Here is a 13,934-nt window from a genome sequence, read left to right as displayed (position 1 = left end):
TATAAAGCATATCTCCTGATTGTTTAAAATGTATTATTATTATTATTATTATTATTATTATTATTAACATATTTGCCATCTTCATCGACATCAGCGTTTATAAATGTTATGTTTTGCTATTCCTTACTGTATGTGTTATTATCTCGACTTATCGCACAACACATAGATAAACGATTTAAATCATTTTTAGTGATGCAATATATATCACCTATACGTAAAAAAAAATTCTAACCATATTTCACTTGACTGCACAGCCTCTTAATATCTATTGTGAAGTGTCAGTGTGAGTACGGTAAAAAAAAAAAAACACTAGTAGTTACTATAAATTAATATAGTATATTTTCATGTGGGTGCCAGACGAATGAAAACAGATCTGTAACTTTTTTCTCTAGTTTTTTTTTATCTTTGCACTTTTTTGTTTACATTTATTACTGTTATTATATATTTGTTTAGGATACACGTTTTCACATTCTGATTCCAACCCCTAATTATTAACTTGTTAAAAGCCCTATAATTGAAATATTCTTAAGAATAAAAGATTGTGTACTTTGGAAGAGTGTACTTGCATTATGAAGCTATTATAGTGTCAAAAAATGGTTTTAAAAATCACACTAATATAATTTATCGCATTACATTTTGGTGCTATATATCGTACCACAAAAAAACAGATATCATGACAGGCCTACCAATAGTCTCAAACTTAACTCCTGGAGGGCGGCAGCTCAACATAGTTTCGCTCCAACCACCTCCAACTCACACCTGCTTTATAGTCTCTAGAAGTCTTGAACACCTTGGCTAGTTGGATCATCTGTGTTTGAATAGGGTTGAAGTAAAACTGTGCAGAGCTGCGGCTCTCCAGGAATCCAGTTTGAGACCAATGTTATAAACTTTAAATAACTTATAAAAGACTGATGACAAGTGATTAATGACAATCGCCGTGCAGGTCTTTCTCTGGCTTATCGCAAGCCAATTCAATCAGACTGGTTTAATCATACATGTCAATGGGTTATTTTTAAAGATTTAGAAGGTGACGGTATCAGGTCCTCTTCTGTTTGGGGGAAATAACATTAAAAGAAATGTCTATCACACTGGTTTCTTTAGAAAATGTAAACTGAAAAGTTCTTCAGCAAACCAAAAACTAAAAAAAAAAAACATTTTGAAATCTTTCTTGTTCAGATTGTATTGACTGATGACCTTGCGCAAGCATTTTGACTGGAATGAAACCTTTTTAAATCAAGGTTCTTTCCACAGTCTTTCAGTCCCATCTATGGCTACACCTCCTCCCGCGTTCTTTCACCGGCTCAGACGCTAATAAACAGCGTGGCCTTGAGGTCAGAGTGAGGTGGGGCGGGGGAAGATTTGAATACACCAATGACAATCATCTCTCAAACAAAAGCAAGCGGATAAGGACGGCAAGGGACGCAGAAAGAGAGGAAGGGAGGGAAGGAAACGTGATGGGAGAATGGAGGCTTCAACTTTTGTTTGCATGCTCCTCCGTTTGTGAAAGCAACTATTTCGCCCATTTACTGAACGCTCCTTCGCTGTTGAGCCAGCACTGTCGCAATCACTGCATGCGCTTGTTAGTGTGTGCGTCTGTCACTGCCGTGCGCACACAGTTTAGAATAAGGTCAGCTTGGCCTCCGCCTCCATCATCGTAGCAGCCTAACATTTTCGAACCCCTCCTCCGTCTCTCTCTCACACTCAAACAAACACACACACACTTGATGCATTCAGCCAGAGACGCCGCTACAGTAGGCCCCCCTAACCCTGGCTTTCAATGAAAACACAACGTCTCCATGCCAACGGGTTCGAGCATTTTTTGACCCGTGTTCACTAGGAGGGTATTAGAACACAATCAGGAGCTGTTATTGTGCAGATCGCTGCTCCCAGTAGCCTACATTTGGGTCTGGGGACTAGATAGATGAACCAGCCAAGTATTTACAATTATAAAACTATACTCAAACCTGCTTCCTGTCTGCAAGTCTCCTAATTTAAAAACCATTAACAAGCTTACTAAAATTAAGCTTTTATATTGGTGTTCATAGTCGGTTTGATTGTTTTTAATAGGCACACAATGAATATAAGTCTGCAGGGGCCGCAGAGTGCACAAAACAAAGCTTTGACCCTTGAAATATTTCGCAACTGCTGTGTATAAAGGCAAAAGCTCCCAGGACGCTGAACTAAACGGATGCGAAGGGTAGGGGGGAAAAAAGAAACACACCAGGGCTGTTTATACTGTTTGCTTAAGCGAAACAATCGTGACCCTTCTTCCGCTGCTCAGTTCATAAATAAAACAAATCCTTTGTTTCGTTATTCTAGTTTCCCCCTGATGTGCAGCCGATGTACTGTGAAATGGGCCCAGGCAAGAAGAGGTCCAGACCATGAATAAGTTAAAGCAGTGAATTGAGTTTTGAGTTACGACAAAGAACTGCATCTGATGATGTCATAAACCTCTCATCTGATGATGTCACAAACGCATCGCACCCTCTAGATACATGAAGTTGCCATAAATAAGGCTAATTCTGAAGTATTTATAGAAATGCTACATGTAGAATGTAACGATGAATGCATCATATGTTTTGGTTAAATATAAAATACATTTTTACTTAATAATTGAGAGTAAAATTTAATGTGAATGATGAAATGAGTGGATGATTGATTAAAATGAATGAACGATAGCAGATTTAGTAGGTTAAATTAAACAATTCTCTGACTTATTAAAACACAACTATATTTTAAACTATCAAAATTTTCTGATAAATTAGTAAAAGCTAATAATCTGAAGGATTTTAATATGGCTGTAATGTCCTTAGTGTATATAGATTATAGCCAAGTGATCGTTTTCTCTAATGATATGAATAATAATGATAAATAATAAATATTCATTCATTCATTTTCTCTTAGTCCCTTTATTAACCTGGGAAGACCAAAACGTAATAAACTGCCAACTTATCAGCATGTGTTTTAAGCAGCGAATGCCCTTCCAGCCGCAACCTAACACTGGAAAACACTCTTGCATCCACACACACACACACAAACACACACACACACACACACACACACACACACACAATGGCCAATTTAACTTATTCAGTTCATGATAATAAATATAATAATAATAATAATAATAATAATAATAATAAACAGAAACGTTCTGATGGACACAGATTTAGAAAATTTTATAAAGCTTCAAAACCCCTTTTCATCTTTGAACGAGAGGTTGTGATCTTAAAACAGACCTAAATGTGATCTTAAAAGTTCTTTAATGACAGTGCTGGTTCCATAAAGAGCCGTTTAATTCCACAATTTTCTTTACAGTGTAAAAAATACTGATTATTGGAAGACTTTTCATTTAAAGATTTGTTTTAAATAACTCTAAACCTTATTTGTGGAACTCAATTTTTTAATCACTGTGAGGGCTTGCAGTTGGGCAAACTAAAAGGTTCTTACACTGGAATTTCTGCATTTAAAATGCTTAAATTGCTGGGCAATCAAGCAGCACAGCAGTTTTCAAGACATTTAAATGTCGTAAACTTAAATAATTGATAAAACACCACTAAACTGTGATTTAGCAGTTAAGATTGTGTGTAAATATACAGCTGCATTTTATAATGTCACTAAATCAAATGAAGTGCACCAGTTCGTAACCACAAAACTCTGTCTAATCTTTACAAATTTGTGTTTGCTTCCACATGGATGTTTCTTAATATTGTTTTATTTGAACCATTTAAAAGCAGCATTGTTTTAGTTCTTCTTCTCGCTGTAGCCTACTTTTAAACCAGTTTTCGGATTTCACAGACTGGAAACTCGAATTTTCGTTAGCCTCTCAGTTTACTTTTCGATTTAAAGGCAAGTATAATTTTACAACAATGAGTTTCGAGGAGCTCCAAGACAACTAAACAAGTAATGTGAGCCTGAAATTATGTCGGGTTTAGTTTCAAGATATTTAAATGTTGAAAACTTGAAATAATTGATAAAACATAGATAAATTGTGATTTATGATGTTGTGCATGTCGTTCTCTGGCTTAGTGCAAGTCAATCTGCAAAAGCAGATTTGAATTTCAAGTGACACACTGAACATTTTAATCAGATGGTTTGATCAGTGTCAATGGGTTAAACTGTCATTTTTAAAGATTTATAAGTCCACAGTATCTGGTCCTTTTCATGTTTTGGGAAGATAGCATGAAAAAATGTCTATTACACTATTAAAAATGGTTTCTTTACAAAATGTGGTAACACTTTATTTTGATGGCCTATTTGAGTATTAGTAGAATGTTTAATATCTTGATACTGCTTCTTCAACAGACATTTAACTGACTATAAGAAACTTTGCAAGATGTCAATTTATACTAACCCTAACCCCAACCTAACAGTGTAATCTAATGAGAATTAATGCAATGTAACTTAAATTCAACAAACGGACCATCAAAATAAGGTGAGACCAAAAATATTGTCTGAAAAGTTCTTTGGGAAACTCAAAAAAAACATTTTGAAATCTTTATTGTTGTTTAGATTTGTACTGACTGATAAGCTTGCACAAGCATTACTTGTGGAACTCACTTCCTTAATCACTGTGAAAGCTTGCAGTAAGGCAAAGTAACAAGTCCTAACAGTGAAATTTCTACATTTAAAATTCCTGACATCTTCAACAGTGCGCTCGGCTGGACAATCAAGCAGCACAGCAGTTTTCAAGACGCCGACAGCAGCTCAGTTCAGCTCACTCGCTGTCAGGTGTAGCGCACCTGCGAACTGAGACACGGACACTAAATAATTGAACCGCAAAAGACACCGAGGAGTCCACCATCAAAAGGCAAGCCGTGCGGTGAAACATGACGAAACAACAGACAGTGACGTCAGCTTTCGATATGAACAGATCTGTCATGATAGGTCCTGCTGAGAAAAAATAATTACTAACATAGCGTAGTAGGTCAAATTGATTAATATTCAAAAACATTAAATGAAGGAAATAAAAATGTTTTACAAGAAAACATACCTAACATAAGTTAAAGACACTAAATGAATAACATGTCGAAATCAGCCTGTTACGTAATAAACGTTTGATTTACATGCATTTACTGATTTACATTGATTTACATGCGCGTTCGTTCAGCTGGAAAATATAGGATATGATGTGCAGGGAGAAAGGAGTGTTGAGGGACATGGTGAAATAATGTAAGAGCTTAGGGTAACGTTACGAGGAACAAGCGAACACTCAAGGACGACTGGATGAGGTCCACAGTTTCGCAAACAAACACACCTGTCAACACGTAATGGGCAAAAAGCACTTCCCAAGGCCACACCTAGAGAAACATGGCGCTTATCGAAACCAAACTCATACAGTCCCTAAGGAACGAAACTAAAGGAGCCACCAAACCGACAAAGTTAACCAGTGAGCCACAGGCATTGTTAATAAAATAGTTTAAAGATAAACATGACTGCAGACAGAGATGAGTGTGAGAAGCGAGCACCCTGAAGACGCGCTCAAGAATCTTTCTACTGTCGAGTTGCGGAGCGCTTGTGTTGAGTGTATCTACTATACTTAAAATGAAAGAGAACTGTGTTGTTCATAGCTGCCAGTAATTACTGATCTCCTTACTATTTAAACGGCATATAACAGGTCTTACCTTGAACAATAAGGAGAAAGAGAGCGCCTAACAGTCCTGACATGGTCATCGGAGGGAAGGCTGGACAGTCCACCTTGTCGGTTGTCCGCTTGTTGAACTCAATCAGCACAGAATCGCCAAAACAAAAATCAATCGACACAGTCCGATTGAGATACTGTTATGAAGTTCCTTTAGTTTCCTTCAGTAGTCGAGCAGAGAAACTTGATGTAAAGGTGAGTCGCTGTGTTCAGCGCGTTCCTCTTGATTTGGTTTACAATCTAGCGTCAACAAATCCCCTTTAAATCGTGTAAACAGCTTTAGTCCTCAGAAACTGTAGCGCGGCGTCCGGTGGCCGGTTAATAAACGTCCTACAGGTGAAGAAATATCCGGTAAGTGAGTTGGATGTTTCGGCAGACGGTGGAGTCTCAAACCTGTCGCTTTGGGATCGCACTGTTGAAACTCTATCATAAGGGCTGCGCTCATTGGACACACGCGTGTGATGTCATGCTGCGTCATGCTACTTAAAGTCACCCAAAATTCTAAGGGACGGGTACTTTCCCGGGTACAGTAAGTTTTATTTTCAATTTTAGGCAACTAAACTGCCACTTGATCCAGTTAGGACAATAAAAACATTGTTTGCATAAATGTCAGGCTGCATTTTATACACTAAAACAAATGCAGAGCCACTTCGTAACACGACGAAACTCCCCGTGTAATCGTTACAAAGTTGTGTTTGCTTCTTTAGATGCGAATGTTTCTTAACTTTTTCTTTTATGAACCATTCAAAACCAGCGTTGGAGAACTTTTTAATCAGTTTTTGGATTTCACAGAATAGACACGTGATTTCTCAGTAGCCTTTGTTTGCTTTCAGGTTAAAACGCAAGTATAACTTTACCACAATGAGTTTCGAGGAGCTCCAAGATAATTTAGCAAGTAATGTGAGCCTGATATTACTATATATTGGGGTTAGATTAGTTGCTGGTTGATAAGTTGTAAGTGTGGTGAACTAGAACAGGTAGCTCTAGCGCTCCCCCTGCTGGTAAAACTATACACCACAAACACTCTAGGGTTGACTATGATTTGGGGGAAATTCCAGTTATGGGTCTCCAACTATATACTTTTTTACTTTTGTAACTATTATTTTTCCGTAACACATATTTAAACTTTAAGTAACTCTTACAGACCCGTAGCCCGCCTATTGAAAAAGGTGATTCATTTTTCTCAAAAAGTGGAGCTTATTGCAGTTATTTTATTAAATTATAGATTCAAATATTGTACTTTAGTGACATTTTACGCACTAATCTTTGCTAATCTTAGCTTGTGAGATGGTTTTCATAAGCACTCTTTTGATGCAACATAATTACTTCCTACAATGTTGTCATAGTGCTTACTATTGTACCACAACGTGTTTATTTAGAAATGTACATTTAAACGGTAAGTGGTTGCAGTTTTACAAATTATGTTATGAGATTGAAATTTTTAATTTAACATTTTGAATAAAGAAGTATAAAAAAATAAATATTCATGGAATAAAAAATTATTATCATGCATCATTAAAAAACAATAAACCAACAAACATTAAAAACTATAGCCTGTAGGTCAGTAACAAACTGGCCAGCTCATTTCATTTAAGTTACTTTTATTTGTTTTTAAGTGTCTAAATGGTACTGCACCCCTTTACCTCTCTGAGCTTCTCTGTCCTCACACACCTTCTCGTTCCCTCAGGTCAGCCGACCAACTCCTCCTAGGTGTGCCCAGGACCAGTCGAAAGCTCAGAGGGGATCGGGCTTTTGCTGTGTGGCTGCACCAAAATTGTGGAATGAGTTGCCGTTGTATATTAGACAAGCCTCTTCCATTACTGTTTTTAAATATCTTCTTAAAACCCACTTGCTCAATTTGGCTTTTAGCACAGCGTGAGATGTTGACATTTTATGTTTATTTATTTGTATTTTAAAGTTTGTTTTACTCTTTGTTGTTATCACTTTGGTCAACTGTGTTGTTTTAAAGTGCTTTATAAATAAATTGAATGGAATTGAATTTCCTCAATCAGAACTTGTACATGTGAATAAGTAAAAATGTAATTTGTCTTAAAGCCTTCTTCTACTGGTTATTTTCACAATTTATGATGGCATACTGTCAAAAATGGGACAAATGTGCTCATACAGTCATATAGTGGCCAAATTCTGGACTTAATCTTGTAGGAGGGCGTGGGGGTGGCCTGTTTACAGGTCTGTAAGAGCTTCTTAAAGTTTAAAGATGTAATACGGTAAAATAATTGTTACAAAAGTAAAAAAGTATTGGAGACCCATACCTGGAATTTGCTTGAGCCCCCAAAACCATGAAGTCTGCCCCTGAGCGTTTGTGGTGTAAAGCTTTTTTCACAATTTATGATGGCATACTGTCAAAAATAGGAAAAATGTGCTCATATACTGTAGTAGACAAATTCTGTATTTTGTCGTTGGGGGGAGGGGGGTGTATCGAACCACCCGAACCCCCCTGACTATGGGCCTGTCTTAACAACATGTATGGATTAATGTAAATTCAATAAATTCATTATTTTCTAAATCTGTTCATTATTGCCTTTTCTTTGTCAGTTGATGGGTGTTTTTCATTTATTTATTAGTTTTCCAATTGCTTTATGCAACCTTGATCTCTGCTGAGGCAACTTTTGATTTGGAAAAAGTTACTTTCTCTATTATTCGATATTTTCAAGTCACAAAATAAGAAAAAGAAAAATTAAGTCAGTAAAGGTGACTTTTTTTCTATTTTCCTTATTAGAAAAGTAATCAAAATTAGCATGCCATTATCCCACACTGTAAACAAATATCAATTAACTAACAGTTTCCTGTAGTTTCTCGTTCACAAATGTTTTATTAACAGAATCTGTTGACAAACAAGACAAAATGTGGTTAATTATTATGCAAAAACAGTTTTACCCAAGAAAAATAAACATTTAATTCTAATTCTCAACAGATTTAAGAGCATGCAGAGAACGTTTCCTCATCATCACTAAATAGCTGTCACTATCTAGATTTCTACAATCTCACAAAGTTTTATTTTAATCAATAAAGCTTTCTCCAGTACACAATGAATCAGTTATTTACATTTTTTTCTGGTATAATGAATTTATTTGAAGTGTTTTGAGCACTGAGTAGATACTAACTAACTTAAAAACATCTGATTTACCAATCAAGAAATCAGCAGATAAAGTATAGGGCTCTGATATCACAAAAACAAGTTATAAATAGAAACCTCTGACACTGTAAGGAGAAACCTCTGACACAGTTTGCAAATATAAATACTCGTTGAAGCCTTTTCCAAATCTGTTTCAGGCAGTATAACATGGGGGTCAGTGATTTCCTGAGGTCCTAAGTGGTCAAGTAGCTTATTTTTTGATTAAATGGCCATCAAAACTCTCAGCTCATCTGTGAAATGACCAAGAAAAAAAAATCCCTTGCATTAAAGTTCTGCAGATCTACATCTCCCACTGACTTTGTTCGGAAACTCTGCTTTTGAAGTCGACTACTTTTCCTCACTCTTGAGTCTGAAGGCAAAATAGGCAAGTTTGAGAGAGATCATTTATGATGCTGAAAAGGGCCCGACTCTATACTTCAGTAGTCACATTGAGTATCAGCAGCCCAATAAATCATAACCGAAGCATCTCTCTCTCTCTCTTAATCACTCTCCCGGTTTGATTGTTTGCACGGGCCCAATGACACGTACAGTACTATGACTCTCATTAGTTGCTGTGCCCTAGTTTGCTCTCTCTGAAGTTCCTCTTTCCCTGCTCATTTACTCCTTCCTTCCTTTCTCCGTTTCAGTTTTCTCCATTTTTATCTCTTTTCTTTAAGACCCTCTCTCATTCTTTAGCTCGGAGGTGATTAGGAGCTGAGCTGGTAATGGGACTTGAAGGCTCTGATAAGTCTGTTAGCTTTAATTAAAGACATTTACAGGGATGTAAAGACATTTAGCCAGAAGCCGAAGACCATTCCTGATTACATCTCTAAATCCGCCCTCCCCTCCTTTTTTTTTTTCTGCTCTCTCACTTTCTCTTTTTTTTTACAAGTATATTCTCACAGTCAGCTCTGGGCCAACAGTCTGCTCTGTCCATTTTGAACACTTCCGATGGGCTAGAGTTTAGAAATAGTCATATTTTACATTATCCGTACTTTATGTAGCTTTTAAAAGAAAAGCTCTGATGCCTCATTCACACCAGCAGCGACTTTGTAGCTGCCTGTTGCTCTGGGTGGCGACCTGCTGCAAACGCAGGTCTATGTAGGTCAGCAGCACAGAATACAACTGGCCTCTGCAAGAGCTGAGAAAGGACCACATGAGCTCTACTGGTGCTCCTATTGGCTGTCGCTCGAGAAAGTCGCTCTTCATTTGCATAAAGTTGAAGGATTCACTCAGTGTCGCTCAATACGCCTACTTGGTCACCAAAAGTCGCTCGTGTGGACAGTGGGCGCCAGAAGTCACTCTCTCTTTGTTAAAATGAATGATCGCTTGTTACTTTGCTGCTGCGATTCACTCGTGGTGTGAATCAGGTTTTACCCTTAAACATTGTTTGAATCCATCTTCAGGTCTGACTTGGTCCACTTTTAGCTTAGCTTAGCACAAATTATTAAATTGGATTAGACCATTAGCATCTCAGTTCATTCTTTCATTTTCTTTTAGGCTTAGTCTCTTTATTAATCAGGGATCGCCACAGCGGAATAAATCGCCAACTCATCCATCATATGTTTTACACAGAGGATGTCCTTCCAGCTGCAACCCAACACTGGGAAACACATACTCTTGCATTCACACACACACACACACACACACACTATGGCCAATTCAGCTTATACAACTCACCTGCACCACATGTCCTTGGACTGTAGGAGAAACCGTAGCACCCGGAGGAAACCCACGCAAACACGAGGAGAACATGCAAACTCCACACAGAAATGTCAACAGACCCAGCCGAGGCTCAAACCAGCGACCTTCTTTCTGTGAGGCGATTGTGTTACACACTCCGCCACAGTGACGCCCAGCATCTCAATAATTGATCAAAAAATAATTTAGCTAATTGAATTTTTAAAAGCTTGACTCTTCTGCAGTTACATCATGTACTAAAATGAAAAGTTACCATTTTCTTGGTTGATATGGCTATGGATATGACTAGTCAACTTAGAACTTTGCTGCTGTACCACAGCTGGAGCAGGAGCAATGATATTAAGCAGAGCTTGAAAATAGTTTCAGCTAAGTAAGGTAACAGTCCTGCATACCCTTGGGCTTGCTGCAGCCATGGTACGAAAGTATAGTTTGTTGATTATTACACCAGAATGACAGTATAATCCCTTGCCATATCGACCCAGTAAATAGTAACTTTTCATTTTCCACCATCTTAGTATGTAACTAAGAGTCAAGCTTTAAAAAAGTAAAATTAGCTAAATATTTTTTTATCAACTATTGAGATGCTTATGGTCTAATCCCATTCAATTATTTGTGCTAAGCTAAGCTAAGCTAAAATTAGACTAAGCCAGACTTGAAGACGGATTCAAAATATGGTTAAACTCAACTGTTTAAGGGTAAAGCCTCATTCACACTATTATCGACTCACAGCAGCAAAGCGACAAACGATCATTCATTTCAATGGAGAGTAAGCGACTTATGGCGGCTTCCGTCTTCATGAGCAACAGTGACCGTTGGCGACCAGTCGGGCGTATTGAGCGGCTTGATAAAATAGAGATTCCTTCAACTTTATTCAACTTTAACTTTGAATGGGAAAATTATCAAAACTTTTTTTTTTCTTTTTGGCAAGATGCTAATGGTCTAATCTGATCCAATAATCTATGCTAAGCAATGCTAAAGTGCTTGTTTACAACAAAGTGGAATCTTCCTTTAAAGCTTAACACAACAGCATGTGAATGCAGATGACATAGCTGAATATAAAGTAGTGTGCGTTATTTTTATCGGCTTCTAGATGTGTAATTTTGCTTCCGTTTTTCCTTATGTGTGTTGACATTTGTTCTGCTTATCAGTTTCTGTTAAGTTAATCTGTGTCAGGCCCTTTTCCTGCTTGTCCTCGTGGGCAAATGTGAAAAAAAGAAGACAAACCTCTTGAACTTTAGCTAACTAACTATTAAGGATATATTGCTTCCTAGAAGCATCATGAGGAAAAATGATCATGCTTTTATAATTGTTAGTTTTGGATTATGCGTAATCTTCTCTCCGCTCATGGCAGGTATGAAAATCTATGTAATTATTTTGTTTCTTGTTATATAAAGAATTTATATTACTACATATCATTTATAATTGTGTGTACATGTATGCCATACATTTAATATATCATGCTGGTATAAAATGCAGCCTATTCATGTAATTTATGAGTCTTCTTTTCACAAAAGTGCACAAAACACAAAAGTAACACAGGCGAGAGTTCAGCAGGGATAGTTTAGATGAGAACATGATGTGAAGGCACTCAATATTCCTTCACTTTAGTTTCTATGATATAAAGAAGAAATTGAAAAGTTAAATTTCCAAGTATAACTAATATACCGAAAAATCAAACACACATTAGGGACTGGAAGCACTTCTCTCTTATCTAAATGTACCACAGAGGCACTAAATTGCATTTGACTTATATTCATGGGCTGATTAACATAGATAACTGCTTATTACACAGCACTGCAGGGGGTTTCAGACTGGGATGGGAACCCCCTATAGGGGTCTGCAAGTTGGTTTTAGGGGGTCTATAGAAAATTCGGTGGGGAAAAACAATTTTAGTTCTGTATGCTTCACTTTTACATAGGTAAAATTAAAGGAGCCACGTTTAATACTATTTTAGATAACTTTGTTTATACTTAAGTAGTGCAAGAACATTTCCAAAGTTTAAAAAGTTATCATTAAATGAGTCGTAAACTACATATTTTTTGTAACGTTCTCCTAGGTCCATTTAAAATGTTTATTTTAGCATTTTAAACATGTAACTAAAAGTATTATAAGTGTTTTTATACCAAAAACAACATGACTTTGTTTTAATAGGCATGCTGCATTTCAGTGAATGTGTTCTGCTACTATTTTAACAATATTAGCTGAATTATGGCTGCTGTGACAAACCTGAAAGTGATATGAGTCATTTTAGTTAAAGACGTTTGAAACGATCTGTAACAGAAGAAGCAACAGTGAAACACTGTTACTCACACTAATGTGTTGCAACATAACTGTCAGATCTAACAAAGTCGGCAGTGCATCTTTTTATTTTCAGTCTTTTTCCAAAAAAAGAAATACCATCAATTTCTAAATAAAATTACTAAACAAATGCTTTCATGATGTAGTCTGGAACTGGGAGTATAACATATTTCTACACACACAAACACACACACACACACAAAACCTAAATGTGTCTTTTTTGTGGTCTCAACCAATCAAACCAAGAGAAACAAACTACACTCGACAAATGACATTTGCTGTTTGTTTAAACTACTTATTTAAAATTAGCTGAAACAACTTTTTTTTGTTTGTTTTTTGGGGGGAACAACTCAATTGTTTTATGTTCAATCCACTTATAAAAACGACTGATTTAACTTAATTCCTTAATGTTATCTCAATACATATTGATTGTGTGGAACACAGCATTTTTACAGTGCTCTGTAAGTGTGAATCTTGCCCCCAAAAACTAGCAAAATGGTTTGTCTCGTATGAAGACATATCATAAAAAACTGGTTCTGCGCAAATAGATAAAATAGCTTATTTGGTACTTCAAGATAAGAAAATACTTGCTAATAGAAAAACACTTACAGATTAAGAAAACATCTTCATCACACTGACAACACGCATGTTCACAAATACAACACACATTGTGCTCACAACACATATAAATGCCAAAACAGGCATAGTCTGAGTTTTGTTTTGTTGATAGCAACATCCTTTAACTTCAAGTTGTTCTGTAAGTATCACTTATAACATGGCATCAAACTATGTTTCATTTAACATTAAACATGCAATTTGTCAGATTATCAGGGCTTAAATGTACAAACATCAAGGTTCCATGAATAGGATGTTAAAAATCACCCCTCAAATCTCCGACAGTGCCCTTTACTAAACTAAACAGGAAACAGTCAGGCTGGTCACTTTTTTTGAGTCTCCTGACAATTTCCATTGTGGTCTGTGCTAGTTTGTTTTTGTTGATTTCATTGGTTTGGGCCAAAAAAAAGGACAAATTTGGTCTGGATCAGTGGTTCTTAAACTGTGGTACGTGTACCACTAATGGTGCGCAGGCTTACTTCTAGTGGTATGCGGAGGAATCGCTGAGTAGGAAGGTGCAAGCAGCGCAACGCACTCGTATAC

General features: G+C 36.8%; 2 protein-coding genes across 10 annotated transcripts in view; one reads left to right on the top strand and one right to left on the bottom strand.

Annotated features, from left to right (window-relative positions):
* si:ch73-22o12.1 overlaps positions 1-6,036 on the bottom strand; it is a 79,933-nt gene extending 73,897 nt beyond the window's left edge. For all 3 annotated transcript variants that reach the window (XR_012392013.1, XR_012392014.1, XM_021466855.3), the window contains exon 1: positions 5,625-6,036. Coding sequence is in view for 1 of the 3 variants with exons in the window: in XM_021466855.3 (XP_021322530.2) it covers positions 5,625-5,673 (49 nt within the window). In the remaining 2 variants the exon portion in view is untranslated. The remainder of the gene's footprint in view (positions 1-5,624) is intronic.
* g6fl (g6f-like) overlaps positions 5,969-13,934 on the top strand; it is a 37,407-nt gene continuing 29,441 nt past the window's right edge. For 3 of the 7 annotated variants that reach the window (XM_068213857.2, XM_068213859.2, XM_073924502.1), the window contains exon 1: positions 11,673-11,829. In XM_068213857.2, coding sequence (XP_068069958.2) covers positions 11,757-11,829 — 73 coding nt within the window. In that variant the 5' untranslated portion in view covers positions 11,673-11,756. 7 annotated transcript variants of the gene reach the window in all.

This window comes from Danio rerio, chromosome 16 (genome assembly GCF_049306965.1).
Source record: "Danio rerio strain Tuebingen ecotype United States chromosome 16, GRCz12tu, whole genome shotgun sequence".
NCBI lineage: Eukaryota > Metazoa > Chordata > Actinopteri > Cypriniformes > Danionidae > Danio > Danio rerio.
Note: the sequence above shows the minus strand (reverse complement) of the source record. Positions and strands in the feature narration are given on the sequence as shown.